This window comes from Salvelinus alpinus, chromosome 12 (genome assembly GCF_045679555.1).
Source record: "Salvelinus alpinus chromosome 12, SLU_Salpinus.1, whole genome shotgun sequence".
NCBI lineage: Eukaryota > Metazoa > Chordata > Actinopteri > Salmoniformes > Salmonidae > Salvelinus > Salvelinus alpinus.
The window spans coordinates 15,784,469-15,807,388 of NC_092097.1; the positions used below are offsets into that span (position 1 = coordinate 15,784,469).

Consider the following 22,920-nt stretch of genomic DNA (forward strand, 5'->3'; position numbering starts at 1 on the left):
CACGTGGCTCAATGCAAATTCACTGCTTTGGAACTACTGATTGTAACACGCCAATGTAAAATTAGATTTTTGGATATAAATATGAACTTTACCAAACAAAACATACATGTATTGTGTAACATGAAGTCCTATGAGTGTCAACTGATGAAGATCAAAGGTTAGTGATTAATTTTATCTCTATTTGTGCTTTTTGTGACTCCTCTTCAGCAGGAAAAATGGCTGGGTTTTTCTGTGACTTGGTGGTGACCTAACAATCGTTTGTGGAGCTTTCGCTGTAAAGCATTTTTGAAATCAGACACTTTGGCTGGATTAACGAGAATTTTATCTTTAAAATGGTGCCTAATACTTGTATGTTTGAGAAATTTGATTTATGAGATTTCTGATGATTTGTATTTGGCGCCCTGCAATTTCATTGGCTGTTGGCGAGGGGTTCCGCTAACCTAGACAGGTTAAGGGGCTGATGGAAATACAGTTTGCGGTACGCCATTGGTTGTTCCAATTACTGGTTGTTCTGATACACAAGTAAAAACGAAACAACCTATTTTCACTACACTTGACATTCTCTACATCTGTGCGTATACATTTTGAGTGCTTGTACTCAATTATTAGTAATCAAATCCAGACCTTGAATCGAGTACTCACGCCCATCCCTAATATGGTGCTCTCAGACATCTTTAAGTAAGCTTTTATGGACATGACATTATAAACCGGAATAGGTCATTTGTTGAGTTCATCCACTGGGGTTGTGAGAAAAGTAACAGAAACCTACCGCCTGAAAGATCTTGATCTTCTTTTTCCCACTGGGGTTGGTGGTCTTCTCTATCCTCCCTTTGATCCCCAAGTCGTCACCCTTTTCTTCCGTCCCAGCTGAGGCTGTAGGTGAGGGATCCGCCACAGAGGGGCTCTGCTCGGCCTTGAGGGCACCGGGGGCAGCTGCTTTGGGTTTGCCATTGGGCTTGGCCGTCTGGCTCTTCTTGGTGGTGCAGTTGGGGCAGACGTAGTCCTCCCCGTTCCTCTCCATCAGACGTCCACGAGCCTCAGTGATGCCCACACAGTCTCCATGGAACCACTCCTCACAGCGGTCGCAGCAGATCATGAACCTGGGTGCACACAGAACACTTAGCAGAGCACAGAGACAGATATGCAAAAACAAGTAGTCAGAGAAAGTGGGTTAACAATGTGGAACAAAGTCGCTGCTAAAGCATAGAATACAAGTCAAGCACATCACTCTGGCCAAGTAATCACTAACCACTCATCCCCTTGTAGGTGGGCAACGGAGGTTAATTTGACCACATTCTGTAATCCATGAAGGATCAGACAGAGCATTTGTAAGAACTAGATGCACTGGATTTCCAATTGAATGACATCCAAATGCATACCGTTTGTTGTGTTTCTGTCGACAGATGCAATACAGTGCATTAGGGTCGTATCCTTCATCATCGCCGGAGTCACTGGATGATGAGGATGACGATGGGGATTCATCTTCCTCCTGGTCATTGCGGGGCTTTATCCCTCCTCTGGACTTAGTGTCTCTCTTGTTGGGGGTGGTTCCCCTACTAGCTGCCTTAGCAGGACTCCTGGACCTGGGCTTCTCCACGCTCCCCCTTTTTTCTTTCTCCTCCTGCTCTTCCTCCTCTTTTTCATTCTTCACAGAGTCCTGCTCTGGCTGCACTGTGTCATCCTTCTCTTCCTCCTCAGGGCTGGTTGTCTTCTTGTCCTGCTGCTCCTTCTCCTCGGGCTGTGGCTCTTCGGGTGCATCTCCGCTACCCTCCTCTTCGTGGAGCTCTTTGGGTGCATCTCCGCTACCCTCCTCTTCGTGGAGCTCTTTGGGTGCATCTCCACTACCCTCCTCTTCGTGGAGCTCTTTGGGTGCATCTCCGCTACCCTCCTCTTCCTGGAGCTCTTTGGGTGCATCTCCGCTACCCTCCTCTTCCTGGAGCTCTTTGGGTGCATCTCCGCTACCCTCCTCTTCCTGGAGCTCTTTGGGTGCATCTCCGCTACCCTCCTCTTCGTGGAGCTCTTTGGGTGCATCTCCGCTACCCTCCTCTTCGTGGAGCTCTTTGGGTGCATCTCCGCTACCCTCCTCTTCCTGGAGCTCTTTGGGTGCATCTCCACTACCCTTCTCCTCCTCCTGGAGCTCTTTGAGTGCATCGCCACTACACTTCTCATTGTCAGAGCTTCCATCATCACTGACAGAGCCAACTCTACTTCTGCCACGGCCTTTAGCCTTCCGAGTTGTCTTCTTCCTGCTCCTCGTCTTCCTCACTGGAGAATCTGGCTTATCGTCCACAGACTTGGCCTCTGCGTTGCCGTCAAAACTGGCCTCGGAGGCCGTCTCTGCATCTGTAGGGGTCTGGGAGGGAGGATCCCCAGCCTCTATGCTGCCAGGTGCACTCCTCCTCCCTACTGTGCGCGCTCTCTTGGTGGTGAGCAGGAACTCTTCCAGCTTGTCAGTGCGTTTTGCCTGCCTCCCACTGCGACGCACAGGCCCTACTTGGCCATCCTGGCTCTCAGCAGCAGTGTCTCCGGGCATTTCTCTCTTGGCTATGGTGGTCCGTCGGAATCCCCAGGTTTTCTTGAACTCGTTTGTGGTCTTAGCAGATTGCTCTGTGTTCTCTAGCTTTTCCTCAGTATCATTGTTACCATGCTCTTGGTCTTCTTTATCTTCTCCGTCCTCCTTCACGGCTTTATAGTCCTCTAGAATAGCTGTTGATGTAAATGACACATTAAGGGACAATACATTTACGTCAAGTAGCAGATTTCGCCAATCAAAAGACTAGAAAGCTAATTAGGTATTCAAAGCGTATAAGGGAATAGTGAAATCCCTTGTGCTGATAGTGAAATAGTGAATAGTGAAATCCCTTCTAGCAACCCTGACCCTATACCCTAATTAACCTACAAAAGATTTGCAGAGGATCCAGCAGTGCTGTGTCTATTAAAGTGAGACAATCATGATGCGCCCCCCCCCCCCCCTCACTGAAAAGGGGAAAAGAAGCTAGTCCAAGGTACCTTGAGAGCTGCTATCCATAGGGTCCTGGCTCTGCTCTGGCTCAGGAGCTAGAGAGAGCTCAGGACTCACATTCTCCTCCATAGATGGAGTCACTCACTACTTTCAAACAGAATATCTACAATTAAGAGAAGAGCACAAAAGACGAACTGTGAGACAGCTACTCTTCAACTCCATTTAACTGAAGTGCGTGGTTGTTTTGGGGAGGGGGGGTTGGAGCACCACTGTCATGTTCAACTACTTTCTTTATATCCATAGACAACCCTTTCCCAAAAAAATCCCTGATTTGTTTGTGTCAGCGAGTGCAGTCCTTTCATACCAATTTTCTTCCTTTCCACAAACTAGCTACAGCAGGCAGGCTGGATGCTGTAGTTATGATAACACTACAGTTGTTAGGCTAGATCAGGGTGGGCAATACATTTTGGCTCGAGGGCCACATCTGGATTTTGACACAAAGATTTTTTACATTTAGATTTTTTTTTATTGATTTGTTCGTCAAAATCAATTTGCGGGGCAGTTCTTTAGAAATGGGTCCATTACAATTTCTATTTAAAAAATAAAATAAAAATCCCTCGCAGGACACATTTCAAATCAGCTGGTGGACAGGATATGGCCCGTAGTTTGCCCACCCCAGATGACCAAACCACAGCAGGAGCATTTTCATGTAACAAAGTTATGAATATTCTAAAACCCCTCCACAGAACAATATTTGTAAATGCACAGGTTTTGCAAAGCCATATTTTGGCACTTTGCTGCTCATTGATACATCTTAACTCACTAACAAAATATTTACTATTGGAAATGATATTGGAAGCTCAGAAAATCTGAGGAAGTTCACTAATTAGGCAAAATACTCCAATGTCATACAATTCTTACAAGAACAAAATAGAACACCACTACTTGGAAAAGTCTGTTGAAACCTCTACACTACAAATACTGTTTACAAAAGTCAAATGAGTACATGGCATTTGTCCTTTCACAGAATAAAAAATGAGCCAACCTGCTGATCTGTAGTGGTGGGACACTGATCGAGGGCTTATCTGATGATTTCAGATTCCGCACACAGCAGGTTCTGATCAGTAATCATCACAGGCCTGATAGTGGGATCTTGGACCTGTAGATAAATCAGAATAAAACTGTTAAGTATTTGAGGGTATGGAAATTGCAACAGTATGCAGCCTTGAAAAGCACAATACATCACGACATATTGGCACCCAGACAACTCTTAACTTTGTTCAATGTCTGGGACTTCAGATCATAGGTCACCGATTACAAATTCAAGAAGCTGCCGAAACAGTATGTCATCAATGACAATTTGCCTTTATCAGATTGACTGCCTTTAGTCTCATGATAGTTCACTTCAAATCAGATAAATTTAAATAAAAGGGTTGCAAAATAATAGTTGCAACTGTAAATTATGTTCAATGTAAGGTCAACTTGTCAGAAAAGATTTTGGGAGTACTCAAGAGGCTAGGTAATCATTATCAGCCCCACCTAACTTAATTCAGAGTAACAAAAAATGTGTTCCAATCCCAACTAACCTAAATCCCATGTTGTAGTTTACACTATCAAATCACACAAAACACAAGTAGACCTACATGTTACAAACAAGGCCTGCTCTTTCCCCTGAGTAACAGAATGCAGTATGTGACAAATGTTGCCCAAAAATAATACAATTCTGGCCTGCCTAAAAATCAGAGCAGTTGAACTGAAAACAGCTAACAGTAGCATTTCAATTATTATTTTGAGCACCTGAGCAATACCTCTGTAGCATGATAAACAATGAGCTAAAGTGACAATCCACAGCTCAATAAAACATTCCTAGTAGTGTATCTAAAGTAACTTGCCAGAACATTTTTTTTTTACCTATTCGATCAACAAAGTGGAACATGTTGCCCACGATCAAAGCAAGCTCGCTATACATGTACAACTTTCAGAAGAGCAGTCTGGCCTGAATTCCACTGACAACACCACAAACTTGAAAACATGTCTGAGAATAAATAGAACCAACTATGTTGTAATTGTAGAATTGTGGTGAGAAGAGCATGTTTGTAAAAATCCATGCCCAAAACATGGGTACTATCCTTCTACAGCAAGAGTGACAAATAAATCAATGCAGCATGATAAAATCAATGAAAAAGGGAGATTGGGGATATACAAATATAGCAAGAAATGGAGACCATTTCTGCAGCTTTTGTTGGGGTTGTTTGGAATACAAGGTCTAGTAGTAGGTCATATTTTTTATTTTGCGAATTAGTACATTAAGACACATTGCACCATAATGTGCACAATGACACCGTGAACTAAATTGTAAAATCCTACTGAACTCTGTTCACACCAAATAAACACTTCACACCAAAAACATCAAGTCAAAATCCACTTGATTACATTAGTACAGCTCTTGGGATGGCTTTGGTTCTATAGAAGTAGCCTAATACACAACAGTTCTTCAGTTTTAAATGGGTACCCTGATTCATGTTTCAATGACAGACAAACACACATCCAGGGAAACATTGACATTTACTTTCACCGAACATTCAATAACCCATTCATTGGTCTGATCGTTTTCCTATTCACTGCTCATCTCTGAATAGAAACGATATCTTGTGCTCCAAAGCACCACATTGATGGTTTGCAAACGCAATGCAAACTGACCCACCACATTATTACAACTCACCAATAGATGGAGCGCAAACAAAAGGCAGAGTGGTAACTTCAGGCCTATATATAATTCCTACCCTCCATATCATTTGGAAACATCGTCATAAAAAATAACACACAGAATAGATGGAATTTTAAATGTGTGAATTTGAAGAGTCAACAAACTATTTAAGAACTACGATGCTGGGATGAGAGAATGAGAGGTTCACCACGGATTGTTCCCTGACTATGGTCACCGCACACAGCCACGTGAGAAAGGGGGGGAAACACTCCCAGAACCACCCCAGTTGTCGTGTGGGGGAGGGGTGGTCAATGCAACATGGTTAGTTAGTTAACGTTAGGTTAGCTACAATGTTATTCCAAAGCGTAGGGAATTGATATTGAAACAAATACCTAACGTCATTTCACACCGACTGTGCTAACTAGATGCCGGATAGTTCTTCAGGCCGCACAGAATCCTGACAGTCGTAATGTGGCTGCCACACGGAAGAAACGCCAATACGTCGCAAGGAGTCTGCGTGCACTGAGAAGTCCGACACGATAGATTGCGAGCTACTATAGCTAGGTCACGGTGGGTAAATCAAACGGCATGCTACCATGTTAGCTAACGACGAGACTCGTGTTGGATAGAGCAACTAGTCAGAATCACAACCTAAATTAACCTAACGTTACCCTTAGACATTTGCTAGGATTAGCTAACTATCACCAGTGACCTCAACATTAACTCGTGCCACAAGACAACATGCGTTATTAATGCACACACAAACAATGCCTCGTTTAAAGCTAAATCATTTACGAACATATAGTTAACTAATTAGCGTGTTGTATCACCCGTAACTGACGTCATTGCAAAACGCGTAACATTAGCGAACAAGCTAGGCCACAACCATGCGCTTCGCCTAGCTAGCTGACGCTAGCTTTCAACTAGTTAGCTATCCAATACTTTCAAACAAACATTATTGAAACATAGCTAGTAATTTACAAAGAATGCTAACCAAGTATCGTTTCGATAAATAACGTACAATTCGACCCACTTGTAAACCTCGACGATATGTTAGGTTCTTGCACGGTCCACGTTCAGTCCTCCATTTTCATTTAGTGTTGGTTGGCTCGCGCTAGTTCAAGTATGGGTAACTGCAGCCCAATGGCGAGTGGGTGTGTCGAAAAGAATGGGTGTATGTAAAGTGAATCAGCTAATTGGGTATGTTTCTTGCCACTCAAGACCGTTTCGCTTGACTGATTGGGCTTCACTATTGGTCGATAGTAAACGACCATTACCTCTGTTGTTGTGCCTGCCGACTTGAAGTGTTTCGTACTGTATATCATGGTCGTGTCGGCGATTGTAGTTACGTGGCAATTTTTTCCCTCACATTACTTTATTTCAAGTAGGATAGCAGCCTACACATCGATACATACATACAGTCTACCACTCAATGGGGAGGGCATGAACGGCAACAAAGTGCCCTTTGCTCCCCGCTTGACAAGTAATACCAAAATATTGTAACGACCCTGGGTTTATAAGCGCGGATCGACTCTGCCGTTCGAGCATTCTTTTGCGGCACAGTCGATAGTGCGCCGGACCTAGGGCTAGAAGGTCGAGGGTTCGAGACCTGCTGTTTCATTACATTGGTGTCAGAAGTGGGATGTCTGGCCTTCACAAGAGAAGGTCACGGTTGGCTTTTGGGTTATCTTTCATGTATTTGGCATGGGCTAAGGCCAATCAGTAGCCTGTGTAAAGTTGGGTTAATAAACCGTTAATTCGTAAACTCAATCCCCTGTCTGGACAATTGCTCCTTTATGATCTAGTCAGGTCATTACAATATGTTAATCTGTGACAACTGTCCAGCAATGGCGTGGGAAGTAGCTATCTAATAGCCAATATCAGCGTGAGTCACAGCAAGCACACGCTTGAAGGAACCGTACACCCATCATCAATATATTTTTCTTCGTTTTATAACTAAAAATGTACAATTAGTTGTGTAAAACTAACCGACTCAGACTCATCCTCTTTAAAAACAGAAGTACAAACAATTTGGAACTCGAAAAAAAACGAGGTGAATGGGAAACTCCCGGGTGGAGCAGCGGTCTAAGGCACTTAATTTCAGTGCAAGAGGTGTAACGGATGTGAAATGGCTAGCTAGTTAGCGGGTACGCGCTACTAGCGTTTCAATCAGTTACGTCACTTGCTCTGAAACCTAGAAGTAGTGTTGCACCTTGCTCTGCAAGGGCCGCGGCCTTTGTGGAGCGATGGGTAACGATGCTTCGTGGGCGACCGTTGTTGATGTGTGCAGAGGGTCCCTGGTTCGCGCCCGGGTCGGGGCGAGGGGACGCCATAAAGTTATACTGTTACGATTGATGCTGTTGACCCGGATCACTGGTTGCTGCGGAAAAGGAGGAGGTTGAAAGGGGGGTGAGTGTAACGGATGTGAAATGGCTAGCTAGTTAGCGGGTACGCGCTACTAGCGTTTCAATCAGTTACGTCACTTGCTCTGAAACCTAGAAGTAGTGTTGCACCTTGCTCTGCAAGGGCCGCGGCTTTTGTGGAGCGATGGGTAACGACGCTTCGTGGGTGACTGTTGTTGATGTGTGCAGAAGGTCCCTGGTTCGCGCCCGTGTCGGGGCGAGGGGACGGTCTAAAGTTATACTGTTACAGAGGCGTAACTGCAGTCCTTGGATCGGATCCAGGCGGTATCACATCCGGCCATGATTGAGAGTCCCATAGGGCGGCGCACAATTGGCTCAGCGTCGTCAGGTTTTGACCGTCATTGTAAATACGAGTTTGTTCTTAACTGAATCGGGCCTCTTTCTAGAGCTCCGACCTGAAGATCGCTGACGTCATGATTTGACCTTGTATCTTTCCAAGTTCCCAGTTTGTTTTGTACGCAGCAATAGCAACATTTTCCGGGGGAGAGATGGTGGAAGTAGATGATGAGTTCGAATTAAGCAGTGCGTCGAGCAAAGTTGGTTTAGATGAATGTCCTGAATGGATAACAGTAGTGTCGAAAACTGGATCAAAAAGAAAGCTGCCTAAAACTGGAGTGGAGGATACGTGATGATAATTGTTTTGTGTTGGGATGCGTTGGTTGAGTAAGCATGCATATGTAGGAGACCCATTTGAGTTGTCAAATTGTGAAGTTGCCGATGAGCTGGGAAAAGTGTAGTCTGAAGTTTCGTGCTTTGCATTTAGGAGTAGAGCACCCGTAAAAGGAGTCATCTCAAAGGTGAAGACGGATGTTCAGGTTGAGTAGCCTACCTGAAGACAATTCCTGGTGTCTGACCCGCTGGGTGAATGGAGAAAAATAAGTCTGTCCTGTTGTTTTTTGTTTTAGAGAAACTACCTACGCATGTGAAACTTGGTTATGTAAGATACACTTTAAGTTCGTTTGTCCGCAAACCACTGTAAGAAATGTAAAATATTTGTCCATGTTTCAAGTCTGTGCAGACAGTGGGGCTCATGATTCAGAGTGCCCTGTATCCAGCCAGCTGAAACCACCAAACAGCCTACCCGATGGCTCTGAGGTGTCCGCATGGTCCTAAAACACACCGATTCTAAATATTCGTATTCGATGAGGTTTAACGGCTATAGGCATCCAATACATTTTGCATTACCGCCACCTACTAGACTGGAGTATAGCTCCCTTATACTTTGCTTGAAAAATAAATAAACAAATACCCTACCATTTAACACTACACTCACAAAATATATATATAATAATAAATAAACATCACCCTACTCCACTATTTACATCTATTCAGTACTACCTCAGGCCAACAACTTGAAAGGATGGGACACCACCACTTAACACACCCTGCTACTCTTCTGACGTAAAGTCTCACACACCCAAATACCTCTCTGCAGCTGCCATCACAATCAAACATTTTTGCGACTTATGTTCCTTCCCTGCAGTACGTCTAATCTTACTGAAACATATATCACTTGCTGGTTTATCTCTGTACTGGTACAGATCTACTACTCACACCATTCCTCTCAGGATCCCTCCCCCTTGACCCATCTTCCTCTACTTTCTTCACTGTCTCAGCATATGACAACTTCTGCACTACATTTCCGATCCCCAGCCCCATGAGCACCCCTACAATTAACACATACCACTTCTTTCCCCAATGCTACACATTATTTTGTCTCATGCCCTTCTGCACACTTCTCACACCTAGTAACCTCCCTCTTCCACACTGCTGCACAATCTCCGTACAATCAGCACGAACCCCTCGCCCCCGGATACCACATTTTGTATCACAGTACAATGATAAAACTGGGGAGAGGGAGGACAAAAAATAAATAGAAAGTTGCACCCCTGTTCAAATTATCCTACATCACTACAGTTTACAGCCTATGAACAATAATGGTGACCTCACTTGATAACAATAATACATTCCTCATTGCACTGCGTTGTTGTAGCTGAGGGATAATCATTTTCTTGTCTAAAAATGTAGGCCTAATCAATAGTGGAGCTTTGCGTGCCCGGGGATCACAAAGCGCACCCTGGAGGAACGAACTACATAATCTATAAACGTTGACAGGTAAATATTTAGCCTACAGCGATAATATTTAGCTAATGAATGGCGTAATATCGCGCTAATATTTAGCTTCTTACTTCTGCTACACATCACTAGCCTCTCTCTTCCCGGTTTTTCACGTGCACAACAGGCAACCATTTTTTTTAGACTAGGCCTAATAGCCTATTCGAGGAAAGAAGCATAGAAAATGCATGTCCGGTAATGTTGTGGAGAAAAAGTGCATTGGTGTTATCACTTTTGGCCGGTTATGATCACATTATTGCACTGATGCATTGCAAATAGTTGCACAGGACAGACAGAAAGATGAGCACAGTGAAAACAAATACCCATAGGAATTGACAACCATTAAAAAAATGGAAATCACTTGTAAACCACTTGAGCAAGGAGACAATGACATGTTGTAATAGATGCACAGACTAAACAGCGTTTGTTGTTTAATTGCTACCTTTAAATATTAGTTATTATATTATTTTTCATGAGGCCTACATGTAGCCTACATTTAAGTATTATTTGCAGTTGTCACTATGACAATGAACACTCTGAAAGCACTGAATGGCAGAAGTGTGGACAAAGAGGAAGAGAGAAGCCCAACTCAGCGGGAAATCTGTCTCCTTCCAGCAGGTGACGTTTTTTCCTTGTTTTGCAAAGGAAGGACTTTTTGTATGGAGGTCAATGAGAGTGGTCAACCAAAAAATGGGTTATTGATCAAATAGAAGTTTCGTAATGCCTCAGTTGTTATTCGTGTACGGATATACTGTCTATCCAGGTAACTTTGAGAAAAAACACTTTTAATATAGGAGTTGTCTCGAGGTTTTTGGCCAGGATAGGCCGTCATTGTAAATAAGAATTCGTTCTTAACTGACTTGCCTAGTTAAATAAAAAAAGATGGCTATGCATATTCATGAAGACTTAACTTGATAGAAAATTAAATAACTTGAGACTTGACTTGAAATTGGAGCCTCAAAACTTGAGACTCGACTTTAACTTACGACTGATGACTTTAAATGATCTGGCTAGGTTTTGTAACATTGTCACTCATTTTGTGGAACAGTCTCCATGATTACTCTCCACGCAGCCAGACACTAGCTGCAGAATCGACTTGCAAAAAAACGTGCAACAGATTGGCTAGTGAAACGCACACTTGGCCCTCTGATTGGACCAGTAAACTGTCAATCAACCCAGGTCAGGTGAGCTAGCGTAGTGGTTATTTTGTGGGGTCGCATGTGTGAAAATTAATGTTTTTCTTAGATATTTTAATAGGCTACATATAGCCTACCATTTGTATTTTATCTATATACCTTTGTCTCGAAAACATCTCATCTGTGCTTCAGATCCAAAAAGTTGATTGTCTTGATTGTTGACCAATGACCAGTCAACAGCATTTGCGCGCAAAGGCCAACGCGCGTATTGAAAGATTTGTGACCAGAAAGCACTTGCAAACAGATTGCAAATTTGCTGTACATCTATAGCATCGGGTGCAGGGCAATAGTCAAATTGCAGGGAGAGAGGATTGCCATAAATAAATATCTAGCTCCCCAAAAATGTTGGTGATCAAGACTATTAACTGATAACTTTTCAAACTCACCAGCAATGGCGCTTCAATCAACAATTACTTGCATAGTCCTAGTACTGGTCTTTTGGTGTAAAAATTGCTTGAAATTGATAATTTACTTATGAAGCTTGCATTTGGAATTTGTTGTTAAAATTAATTATTACATAATCAAAATGTGTTATAGTAAAAAATTAAAAAAGGTCTTTCTGGTATCCTCAAAAAACAAATATTTGTAGTTGAACAAGTCATGGCATGTATAGAAATAAAGCGGAAGTAGAATCCATCACTTCTGTTGTTTGGCTGTTCCTATAGCAACGTTAGAAAATTAGGTGGATAGAAAGGACAAAGATCATGTCTTTCCAAATGGAGCAAATTATTCATAGTAGGCAGAACAAGCAGGAAGGTGGGCAGAGCCAAGCACAAGCAAGTGAGATCCTATTGGCGCGTTCTAGCATTTATTAGCATATTTCCGTTAGGGAACACCTACTCTGTAAAGTGCGCTGTGCAATAACTCAATTCACACTTTCACTCCTCTAAACACACAATTTTTTGAACATTTGGCAACGGGTGAAGTCTACAAAACGCAGTCCACTCTGTTTCTTAGAAATTTTTAGTTTTGGAAACAGAAAACTGTATGGAGATCAATTGTTCCATTGATGAGAAAATGTGCAGAATGTTGGCCAAAATCCATCTCACTCCATCTTCTCCCACTTGCCAGCCACTGGCTTCCTCTCATCACCATCATCGCCAACGGGATGCTTCACATTTATAAATCCGCTGAAATATCTGTCTCATTGTTCTATCTCAGGTAAGGCCAATGACAGTACAGTATGAAGATAGGCTAAAACTCCTACTCCAATAGAAATCAGCTAGCTAAGGTCATGCGTAGGAACACGTCATCAGGTCTAATGGTCGTCTTGAGCCGAACTGCGCAAATACAGGCCGTCAAATCAAAGGCACTCCTTTGATATACAGTGCATTCGGAAAGTATTCAGACCGCTTGACCTTTTCCACATTTTGTTATGTTACAGCCTTATGCTAAAATGGATTAAATACTTTCCCCCCTCATCAAAATAAACACAATGCCTCATAATGACAAAGTGAAAACTGGGTTTTAGAAATGTTTACACATTTATATATAAAACAAATAATAATACTTATTTACATAAGTATTCAGACCATTGGCTATGAGACTTGAAATTAAACTCAGGTGCATTCTGTTTCCATTGATCATCCTTGAAATGTTTCTACAACTTGATTGGAGTCCACCTGTGGTAAATTCAATTGATTGGACATGATTTGAAAAGGCATACACCTGTCTATATAAGGTCCCACAGTTGAAAGTGATTGTCAGAGCAAAAACCAGGGCATGAGGTAGAAGGAATTGTCTGTAGAGCTCCAAGACAGGATTGTGCCAAGGCACAGATCTGGAGTAGGGTACCAAAAAATGTCTGCAGCATTGAAGGTCCCCAAGAACACAGTGGCCTCCATCATTCTTAAATGGAAGAAGTTTGGAACCGCCAAGACTCTTCCTAGAGCTGGCCGCCCGGCCAAACTGAGCAGTTGGGGGAGAAGGCCTTGGTCAGGGAGGTGACCAAGAACCCGATGGTCACTCTGACAGAACTCCAGAGTTCCTCTGTGGAGATGGGAGAACTTTCCAGAAGGACAACCATCTCTGCAGCACTAATCAGGCCTTTATGGTAGAGTGGCCAGACGGAAGCCACTCCTCAGTAAAAGGCACATAACAGCCCGCTTGGAGTTTGCCAAAAGGCACCTAAAGACTCTCAGACCACGAGAAGCAAGAATCTCTGGTCTGATGAAACCAAGATTTAACTCTTTGGCCTGAATGCCAAGCGTCACTTCTGGGGGAAACTTGGCACCATCCCTGCGGTGAAGCATGGTGGTGGCAGCATCATGCTGTGGGGATGTTTTTCAGAGGCTGGGACTGAGAGACTAGTCAGGATCGAGGGAAAGATGAACGGAGCAAAGTTTTCCTTGATGAAAACCTGCTCCAGAGTGCTCAGGACCTCAGACTGGGGTGAAGGTTCACCTTCCAACAGGACAACGACACTAAGCACACAGCCAGGACAACACAGCAGTGGCTTCGGGACAAATCTCTGAATGTCCTTGAGTGGCCCAGCCAGAGCCTTGACTTGAACCCGATCGAACATCTATGGAGAGACCTGAAAATAGCTGTGCAGCGACGCTCCCCATCCAACCTGACAGAGCTTGAAAGGATCTGCGGAGAAGAATGGGAGAAACTCCCCAAATACAGGTATGCCAAGCTTGTAGCGTCATACCCAAGAAGACTTGAGGCTGTTATCGCTGTCAAAGGAGTTTCAACAAAGTCTTGAGTAAAGGGTCTGAATACTTAAGTAAATGTGATATTTTTTTTATTTTTTATAAATTAGCAAAAAATTCTACAAACCTGTTTTTGCTTAGTCATTATGGGAAATTGTGTGTAGATTGATGAGGAAAAAAATCTATTTAATCAATTTTAGAATACGGCTGTAACGTAACAAAATGTGGAAAAATTAAACGGGTCTGAATACTTTCCGAATGCACTGCAAAGTTGTTTTTTAGTTAAATGAAAATGTGTCAGTTTGTCACTTTCACGAGATTGGAGTAATAACATGTTCAACTACTTAAGACGTTCGCTTCAAATCTAGGTTGTGCCTTTAGATTTCGAGAAAATTAACATTTAGGGATGCATTTTTCACTTCTCCCATTGACTTCTCAAACCCCAAACCCCGGTCTGGTCTGTGTCACAAATATTCCCAGAAGTCTTGTGATGTTGCGCCTCTGGGTTTAGAAACTCTGTGATAAGGCATTGTGGTGTTACCGCTTAGCACATCTAGAAGGTAATACCGAACCCCTCCCTTGAGGTGACATAGAGGCACCTTTTCAATGGTAGTGTTGAACCGCTAGGGGCAAAAAGAGCTAGATTTACTACTAAAAGACCAAAATACACTGAGAACACCTGCTCTTTCCATGACATACATAAACTACCCAGGTGAAAGCTATGATCCCTTATTGATGTCACCTGTTAAATCCACTTCAATCAGTGTAGAGCAGGTATTCCCAAACGGGTACGCGTTCCCCCAGGGATACACGCAATGCCGTCGGGGGTACGCCAAATGTACTTTTCTTCACATTTTCAAACAGTCCATTTCTATTTCCAATGGGGCTATACATTTGGGTGAGTTTTTTTTCTCGTCTGAGTAGCCTCGTTTCACTGTCTATAATTAATCTAGTATTCAGCGAAATAACAACACAATGTCAAATACAGGTAACCTAGTCAAATAATTAACATCCAATCACATTAACCGTTACTCTCTCACGGGAATACCACTGGCAGTCCGTATGGAGCCAAACGTAGCTGCTGCTCATGTTGGTATCTGTACTGATGGCGCAAAAGCCATGACAGAGAGACATAGTGGAGTGGTAATGTAGCGTGCAAGCAGTTGCTCCCGTCGCCACTTGGTACACTGCAGCATCCACCGAGAGGCTCTTGCTGCCAAGGGAATGCCTGACAGCTTGAAAGACGTTTTGGACACTACAGTGAAAATGGTTACTTTGTTAAAGCAAGGTCCCTGAACTCTCGTGTATTTTCTGCACTATGCAATGATATGGGCAGAGACCATGTAACGCTTTTACAACATACAGAAGCACTGGTTATCAAGGGGCAAAGTATTGACACGTTTTTTTTAATTGAAAGACGAGCTTAAAGTGTTCTTTACTGACTATAATTTTCACTTGTCTGACCGCTTGCATGATGACGAGTTTCTCACACGACTGACCTACCTGGGTGATGTTTTTCCTTGCCTGAATGACCTGAATCTAGGATTACAGGGACTCTCCGTAACTATATTCAATGTGTGGGACAAAATTGAGGCTATGATTAAGAAGTTGAAGCACTTCTCTGTCTGCATTAACAAGGACAACACACAGGTCTTTCCATCAGTGTATGATTGTTTGTGTGCAAATTAACTCAAGCTTATGGACAATGTCAAATATGATATAGCGAAGCACCTGAGTGAGTTGGGTGCGCAATTACACAAGTACTTTCCGAAACGGATGACACGAACAACTGGATTCATTATACCTTTCATGCCCTGCCTCAAATCCACTTACCGATATCTGAACAAGAGAGCCTCATCAAAATTGTAACAAGCGCTTCTGTGAAAATTGAATTTAATCAGAAGCCATTGCCAGATTTCTGGATTGGGCTGCGCTCAGAGTATCCTGCATTGGCAAATCACGCTGTTAAGACACTGATGCCCTTTGCAACCATGTTCTTATGTGAGAGTGGATTCTCGGCCCTCACTAGCATGAAAACTAAATGCAGGCACAGACTGTGTGTTGAAAATGATTTAAGACTGAGACTCTCTCCAATACAATCCAACATTGCAGAGGTATGTGCATATTTTCAAGCACACCCTTCTCATTAACCTGCGGTGAGATATTCACCATTTTTGATGAACAAATAAGGTTTTATATGTAAGATGGTTAAATAAAGAGCAAAATTATTGATTATTATTATATTATTATTTGTGCCCTGGTCCTATAAGAGCTCTTTGTCACTTCCCACGAGCCGGGTTGTGACAAAAACTCACACTCATGGGCCTCCCGGGTGGTACCGGGAGGTCCGTGGGGCGACGCACAATTGGCATAGCGTCGTCCGGGTTAGGGAGGGTTTGGCCGGTAGGGATATCCTTGTCTCATCGCGCTCCAGCGACTCCTGTGGCGGGCCGGGCGCAGTGCGCGCTAACCGAGGGGGGCGGGTGCACGGTGTTTCCTCCGACACATTGGTGCGGCTGGCTTCCGGGTTGGAGGCGCGCTGTGTTAAGAAGCAGTGCGGCTTGGTTGGATTGTGCTTCGGAGGACGCATGGCTTTCGACCTTCGTCTCTCCCGAGCCCGTACGGGAGTTGTAGCGATGAGACAAGATAGTAATTACTAGCGATTGGATACCACGAAAATTGGGGAGAAAAGGGGATCAAATTTAAATAAATAAATAAATAAAAAAATAAAACTCACACTCATTCTTATGTTCAATAAATGTATTGTATAATGTGTGTATGTGGCAGGCTTACAATGGGGGCAAAAAACAACATTTGAAAGTGCACTGACCCTGGTGGTAGAGGGGTTACACAGCTGGAGGTTGAATGTTTGAAGGGGTACGGACTATAAAAAGTTTGGGAACCACTGGTTTAGAGGAAAGGAAACAGGTTAAAGAAGGATTTTTAAGCCTTGAGACATTTGAGACATTAATTGTGTATGTGTGCCATTCAGAAGGTGAATGGGCAAGACACTCAACAGTTTCCCGTGTGTATCAAGAATGGTCCACCACCCAAAGGACATCCAGCCAACTTGACACAACTGTGAGAAGCTTTGGAGTCAACATGGACCAGCATCCCTGTGGAACGTTTTTGACACCTTGAAGAGTCCATCCCCCGACAAATGTAGGCTGTTCTTAAGGCAAAAGGGGGTGCAACTCAATATTAGGAAGGTGTTCCTAATGTTTTGTACACTCAGTGTATATCACTTTTGCAACGAACTGTCAAAATTAAGACCAGAATTGACGTGTTTCACTATAACTAATCTTAAAACAGTTTTTTTTTTTAATGAACTTTTATTCTTCATGAAAGTTACTCATACATTTTATTTGAAACCTAAACTTATCCCTAAACTTAACCACACTGCTAACATTATGACTAACTCTAACCTTAAATTAAGACCAATTTAATTAGTAAGTAATATATGGCCATATATGAGAATGTGGACACCTGTTCGTCGAACATCTCATTCCAAAATCATGGGTATTAATATGGAGTTGGTCCCCCTTTGGTGCTATAACAACCCTACTCTTCTGGGACGGCTTTCCAATAGATGTTGGAACATTGCTTCGGGGACTTGATTCCATTCAGACACTAGAGAATTAGTTAGGTCAGGCACTGATGTTAGGCAATTAGGCCTGGCTCGCTGTAGGCGTTCCAATTCATCCCGAAGGTGTTTCGATGGGGTTGAGGTCAGGGCTCTGTCAAGTTATTCCACACCAACCTCAACAAACCATTTCTGTATGGACTTTGCTTTGTGCACGGTGGCATTCTCAAACTGAAACAGGAAATGGCCTTCCCCAACTGTTGCCACAAGCAAGATGGCGCTGACAGATAGGGCAGCTCTGCTTCTAGCTCCTAAGCAACTTTGTAGTATTTTTTTTGTGTGTGTTATTTCTTACATTATTAGCCCAGGATTTTTTTGTGTTATTACGTACAGCCGGAAATAAGTTTTGGATATCAGAGCTGTGGTAACTCACCAGCATTACGACCGGGAATACGACTTTCCCGAATTGGATCCTTTGTTCGTACCCAGGGCAATTGAATTGATTCCAGAGGCTGATACAAAACACCGCAGGCGGAGAAGAGGTATTCGGAATGGACTTGTAGTTGTAATTCTCTTCGGTTATAGTCACAGCCGTGTATATTCCCCCCCAAGCAGATACCATGACTAATTTGAGAACAAGGTTACCCAAATTCTACCAGTACATTGATTGTTGCACCCGCTCGAGCAAAACATTGGACCACTGCTACTCCAACTTCCGCTATGCATACAAGGCCCTCCCCCGCCCTCCCTTCGGCAAATCTGACCATGACTCCATCTTGTTGCTCCCCTTCTATAGGCAGAAACAAAAACCCTGCTTAGGTCTATCCAATGCTGGTCTGACCAATCGGATTCCATGCTTCAAGATTGCTTCGATCACGTGGACTGGGATATGTTTTCCGGGTAGCCTCAGACAATAACATCGACGTATACATTGACTCGGTGAGTGAGTTTATTAGGAAGTGCATTGGAGATGTTGCACCCACTGTGACTATTAAAACCTTCCCTAACCAGAAACCGTGGATTGATGGCAGCACTCGTGCAAAACTGAAAGCGCGAACCACCGCATTTAATCATGGCAAGGCGACTGGAAACATGACCGGATACAAAAAGTGTAGCTATTCCCTCCGCAAGGCAATCAAACAAGCAAAGCGTCAGTATAGAGACAAATTAGAGTCACAATTCAACGGCTCAAACACGAGACGTATGTGGCAGGGTCTACAGACAATCACAGATTACAAAAAGAAAACCAGCCCTGTCGCGAACATCGAAGTCTCGCTCAAAGACAATTTATACCCTCGCAAGGCTACCGGCCCAGACGGCATCCCTGGCCGCGTCCTCAGAGCATGCGCTTACCAGCTGGCTGGTGTGTTTACGGACATATTCAATCAATTCCTATCCCAGTCTGCTGTCCCCACATGCTTCAAGATGGCCACCATTGTTCCTGTTTCCAAGAAAGCTAAGGTAACTGAACTAAATGACTATCGCCCCGTAGCACTCACTTCTGTCATCATGAAGTGCTTTGAGAGACTAGTCAAAGACCACTCCAATTTGCTTACCGGCCCAATAGGTCCACAGACGATGCAATTGCCATCACACTGCACACTGCCCTATCCCAACTGGATAAGAGGAATCCCTATGTAAGAATGCTGTTCATTGACTACAGCATTCAACACCATAGTACCCTTCAAACTCGTCATTAAGCTTGAGACCCTGGGTCTCGACCCCGCCCTGTGCAACTGGGTCCTGGACTTTCTGACGGGCCACCCCCAGGTGGTGAAGGTAGAAAACAACATCCCCACCTGCTGATCCTCAACACTGGGGCCCCACAAGGGTGCATTCTCAGCCCTCTCCTGTACTCCCTGTTCACCCAAACTCAATCATCAAGTTTGCAGACAACACTACAGTGGTAGGCTTGATTACCAACAACAACGAAACAGCCTACAGGGAGGAGGTGAGGGCCCTCGGAGTGTGGTGTCAGGAAAATAACCTCTCACTCAACATCAACAAAACAAAGGAGATGGTCGTGGACTTCAGGAAATAGCAGAGGGAGCACCCCCCTATCCACATTGACGGGACAGTAGAGGAGAAGGTGGAAAGTTTTAAGTTCCTCGGCGTACACATCATGGACAAACTGAAATGGTCCAACCACACAGACAGCGTGGTGAAGAAGGCACAACAGTGCCTACTCAACCTCAGGAGGCTGAAGAAATGTGGCTTGTCACCAAAACCCTCACAAACTTCTACAGATGCACAATCGAGAGCATCCTGTCGGGATGTATAACCGCCTGGTACGGCAACTGCACCGCCCTCAACCAGAGGGTAGTGCGGTCTGCACAACGTATCACCGGGGGCAAACTACCTGCCCTCCAGGACACAAGCACTCGATGTCACAGGAAGGCCAAAAAGATCATCAAGGACAACAACCACCCGAGCCACTGCCTGTTCACCCCGCTATCATCCAGAAGGCGAGGTCAGTACAGGTGCATCAAAGCTGGGACTGAGAGACTGAAAAACAGCTTCTTTCTCAATGCCATCAGACTGTTAAACAGCAATCACTAACATAGAGAGGCTGCTGACAACATACAGACTCAAATCACTGGCCACTTTAATTAATGGATTTAATAATGGTATCACTAGTCACTTTAAATAATGCCACTTTAAAAATGTTTACACATCCTACATTACTCATCTCATATGTATATACTGTATTTTATACCATCTATTGCATCTTTCCTATGCATCTTTCCTACGCATCCATATATTTATATGTACAAATTCTTATTCCATCCCCTTACATTGTGTGTATAAGGTAGTCGTTGTGAATTTGTTAGATTACTTGTTAGATATTACTGCGGACTAGAAGCACAAGCATTTCGCTACACTCGCATTAACATCTGTTAACCATGTGTATGTGACCAATAAAATTTGATTTCAATTTGATTTGATTAAAGATGAAAACCTTTCCTACCAGTATTATATTATTTATTGACTGACTATGGCTTTCCAAATCGCCCAATATTGCTATTTGTAAGGTTAATTTTAAGCGTATGTTGTGATTTTTTTTAACCTTTCCTGAACCTGTGACTAGAAACAAGCTACATAGGGGCAATACCAGAATAAATGATCTGTTGATTCTGTCTCCGCAGCAAAATCTACAGAGCTGAATTGGTTGTATGCCCCATATATATAGCATTCTGTTGGTGGCAAGAATTGTATACAATAATTTAAATAGAAAAACTATATGTATTGAATCAAGTGTTGTTTTTTTATACCAGTTCATAAACCATGTGCCATGGAATCGGTACATCGAAAATCTCTTCCCAGCGCAGCTGTCAACATTTTTGTCCTCAAATGAAACTGGTATATTTGCCAATTCCTTTCAGCCAATTTGTATCTTTAATATGTGGCAGGAAAACATGTTCCCTATCTTCTCCCTTTTCCGCTTGCCTCCTCCAATTTTGTGGTATTGCTGCAATCAGTTGGTTGTAAGTTTGGATTGAGCAGATATTGACATATTTTCGATAGTTGCAAATCCGTTTCTATTCATAATATCATTAATACATATAATAATAGCAAGCTCCTGGATGAGCAGCTCCCTGAAGGCTAGCTGTGAGATGGGGGGCTGTCCACAGCTCTTGGCCATTTCCTTCTGGAGGATGAAGGAATTCACCACAGCAATGTCAATGAAATGATAGAAAAATGTCTTGTACCATTTCATGGTCTTGTGGAGAACATTGTAGTATCCTATCAGCGCATCTGACAGGTCCACACCTCCCATGCCCTTGTTGTAGTCCTTCACGGCAGCTGGAATGGCGAAATGTTTTGTGGTCCATGCCCCGGCTCCGTCCTTCACACGCCTGACGACGTGATCGCCACTGAAGGACTTGTGGATAGTTGTGCACATGACCACCTCTCTGGTATCCATCCACTTTACAAAGAGCAGGCCATCTTCACGAATCCATCGCATGGTACCCTGCTCAGCCCGCTTAGGCTTGTCGTTCACCTTTGTTTTTGGAAAGCCCACTCTGTTGGTCCGAATGGTGCCACAAGCCCACACATCCCGCTTCCTAAGGTCTGCAAACAGGCTAGTGCTTGTGTAGAAGTTGTCCACAAACAGTTTGTAGCCCTTCCCCAGCAGTTGAAAATCCAATAACTCCATAATGGAATCATAACTCAGTCCATTACCGGTAGCAAAACTGTTTTTCCCCTCATAAACAAAAAAATTGCAAGTGTAGGCACACACAGAATCAGCCAAAACAAACACTTTGTAACCCCATTTGGTTGGTTTGTTATGCATGTATTGTTTGAGGCTGATTCTGGCCTTTGAGGCTACCATCCTCTCATCGATGGACAGGTTCTGGGCAGGCTGAAAATAGGTATTGCAGGCCTCAACGATGTTGGGGTAGAGAGGTTTGATTTTGCAGAGCCTATCAAACCTTGGTGTGCCTCTCTTCTTGTCATTCTCCCCATCAACTTCTGGGTCACTGATGTGAAGCGCCCGTGAGATAGTCAGAAACATTTTACAAGACATGACAGTCATGGGGAAAGGCAGTTGATAGAGAGCTGACGATTTCCAGTAGTCCCTTAGAGTTTTCAACTTCACCAGCCCCATGTAAATGACCATTGAAAAGTAGCAGAAAAGGTCTGACATGGAAATGGTCTTCCATGCCTCTTTCTTTCCTGCCTGCTTCTTAGCCCCGTACTTATTGGTGTTCGACACCAGGGAATCAACAACTGACGAGGTGAAAAACAGTTGAAAAAGTTGAAGGGGGCTGTACTTTGCAGTCATGTCTAGTTGAGGTCCTGGCTGCCTTTTGGGTCTAAAAACTGGTGGATTTGGTTCCACATCATCTTCTAACACAGAGTGCCAACGACCCTCTGGCCCTCTGTCTGCAGGTTTCTCTCTTCCCCACCTCCGCTTCTTTGTCACTGACTTCACACCTCTAGATGGCCGGGTAGGTGTGGAGCCGGAGACAGCGGGGGTCCGGCTGGATGAACCAGCTTCAGAGGGAGATGGACACCTAGACATTGGCGGCTCATAATCAGAATCACTGCCACTGTGAAAGATTTTAAAAATCTTTTACAGTGATACAGGGCTCAATACTTTCACGTATGAGCCCTGTATCAACACGTAAAATAAACATATATATAGAGTAAAGGGAACATAATCACTATGGTGAAGTGCTGTTCCATTCCATGTTTATGTAAAATAAATTAAAAAAATATATCACACACACACACACACACACACACACACACACACACACACACACACACACA

The 22,920-nt window shown here is 43.6% G+C and overlaps 1 protein-coding gene across 7 annotated transcripts in view; it reads right to left on the reverse strand.

Annotated features, from left to right (window-relative positions):
* Positions 1-9,105, reverse strand: part of LOC139535597 (death-inducer obliterator 1-like) — a 30,173-nt gene extending 21,068 nt beyond the window's left edge. For 2 of the 7 annotated variants that reach the window (XM_071335176.1, XM_071335172.1), the window contains exons 1-5: positions 6,691-6,839; positions 4,008-4,121; positions 3,010-3,125; positions 1,380-2,706; positions 770-1,100 (exon numbers count right to left, since the gene is read on the reverse strand). In XM_071335176.1, coding sequence (XP_071191277.1) covers positions 770-1,100; positions 1,380-2,706; positions 3,010-3,091 — 1,740 coding nt within the window. In that variant the 5' untranslated portion in view covers positions 3,092-3,125; positions 4,008-4,121; positions 6,691-6,839. Of the gene's footprint in view, positions 1-769; positions 1,101-1,379; positions 2,707-3,009; positions 3,126-4,007; positions 4,122-6,663; positions 6,859-8,921 lie in introns of those variants that run through there. The other 5 variants (XM_071335175.1, XM_071335173.1, XM_071335174.1 and 2 more) reach the window with 5 other exon arrangements.
* Positions 9,106-22,920: the final 13,815 nt, after the last annotated feature.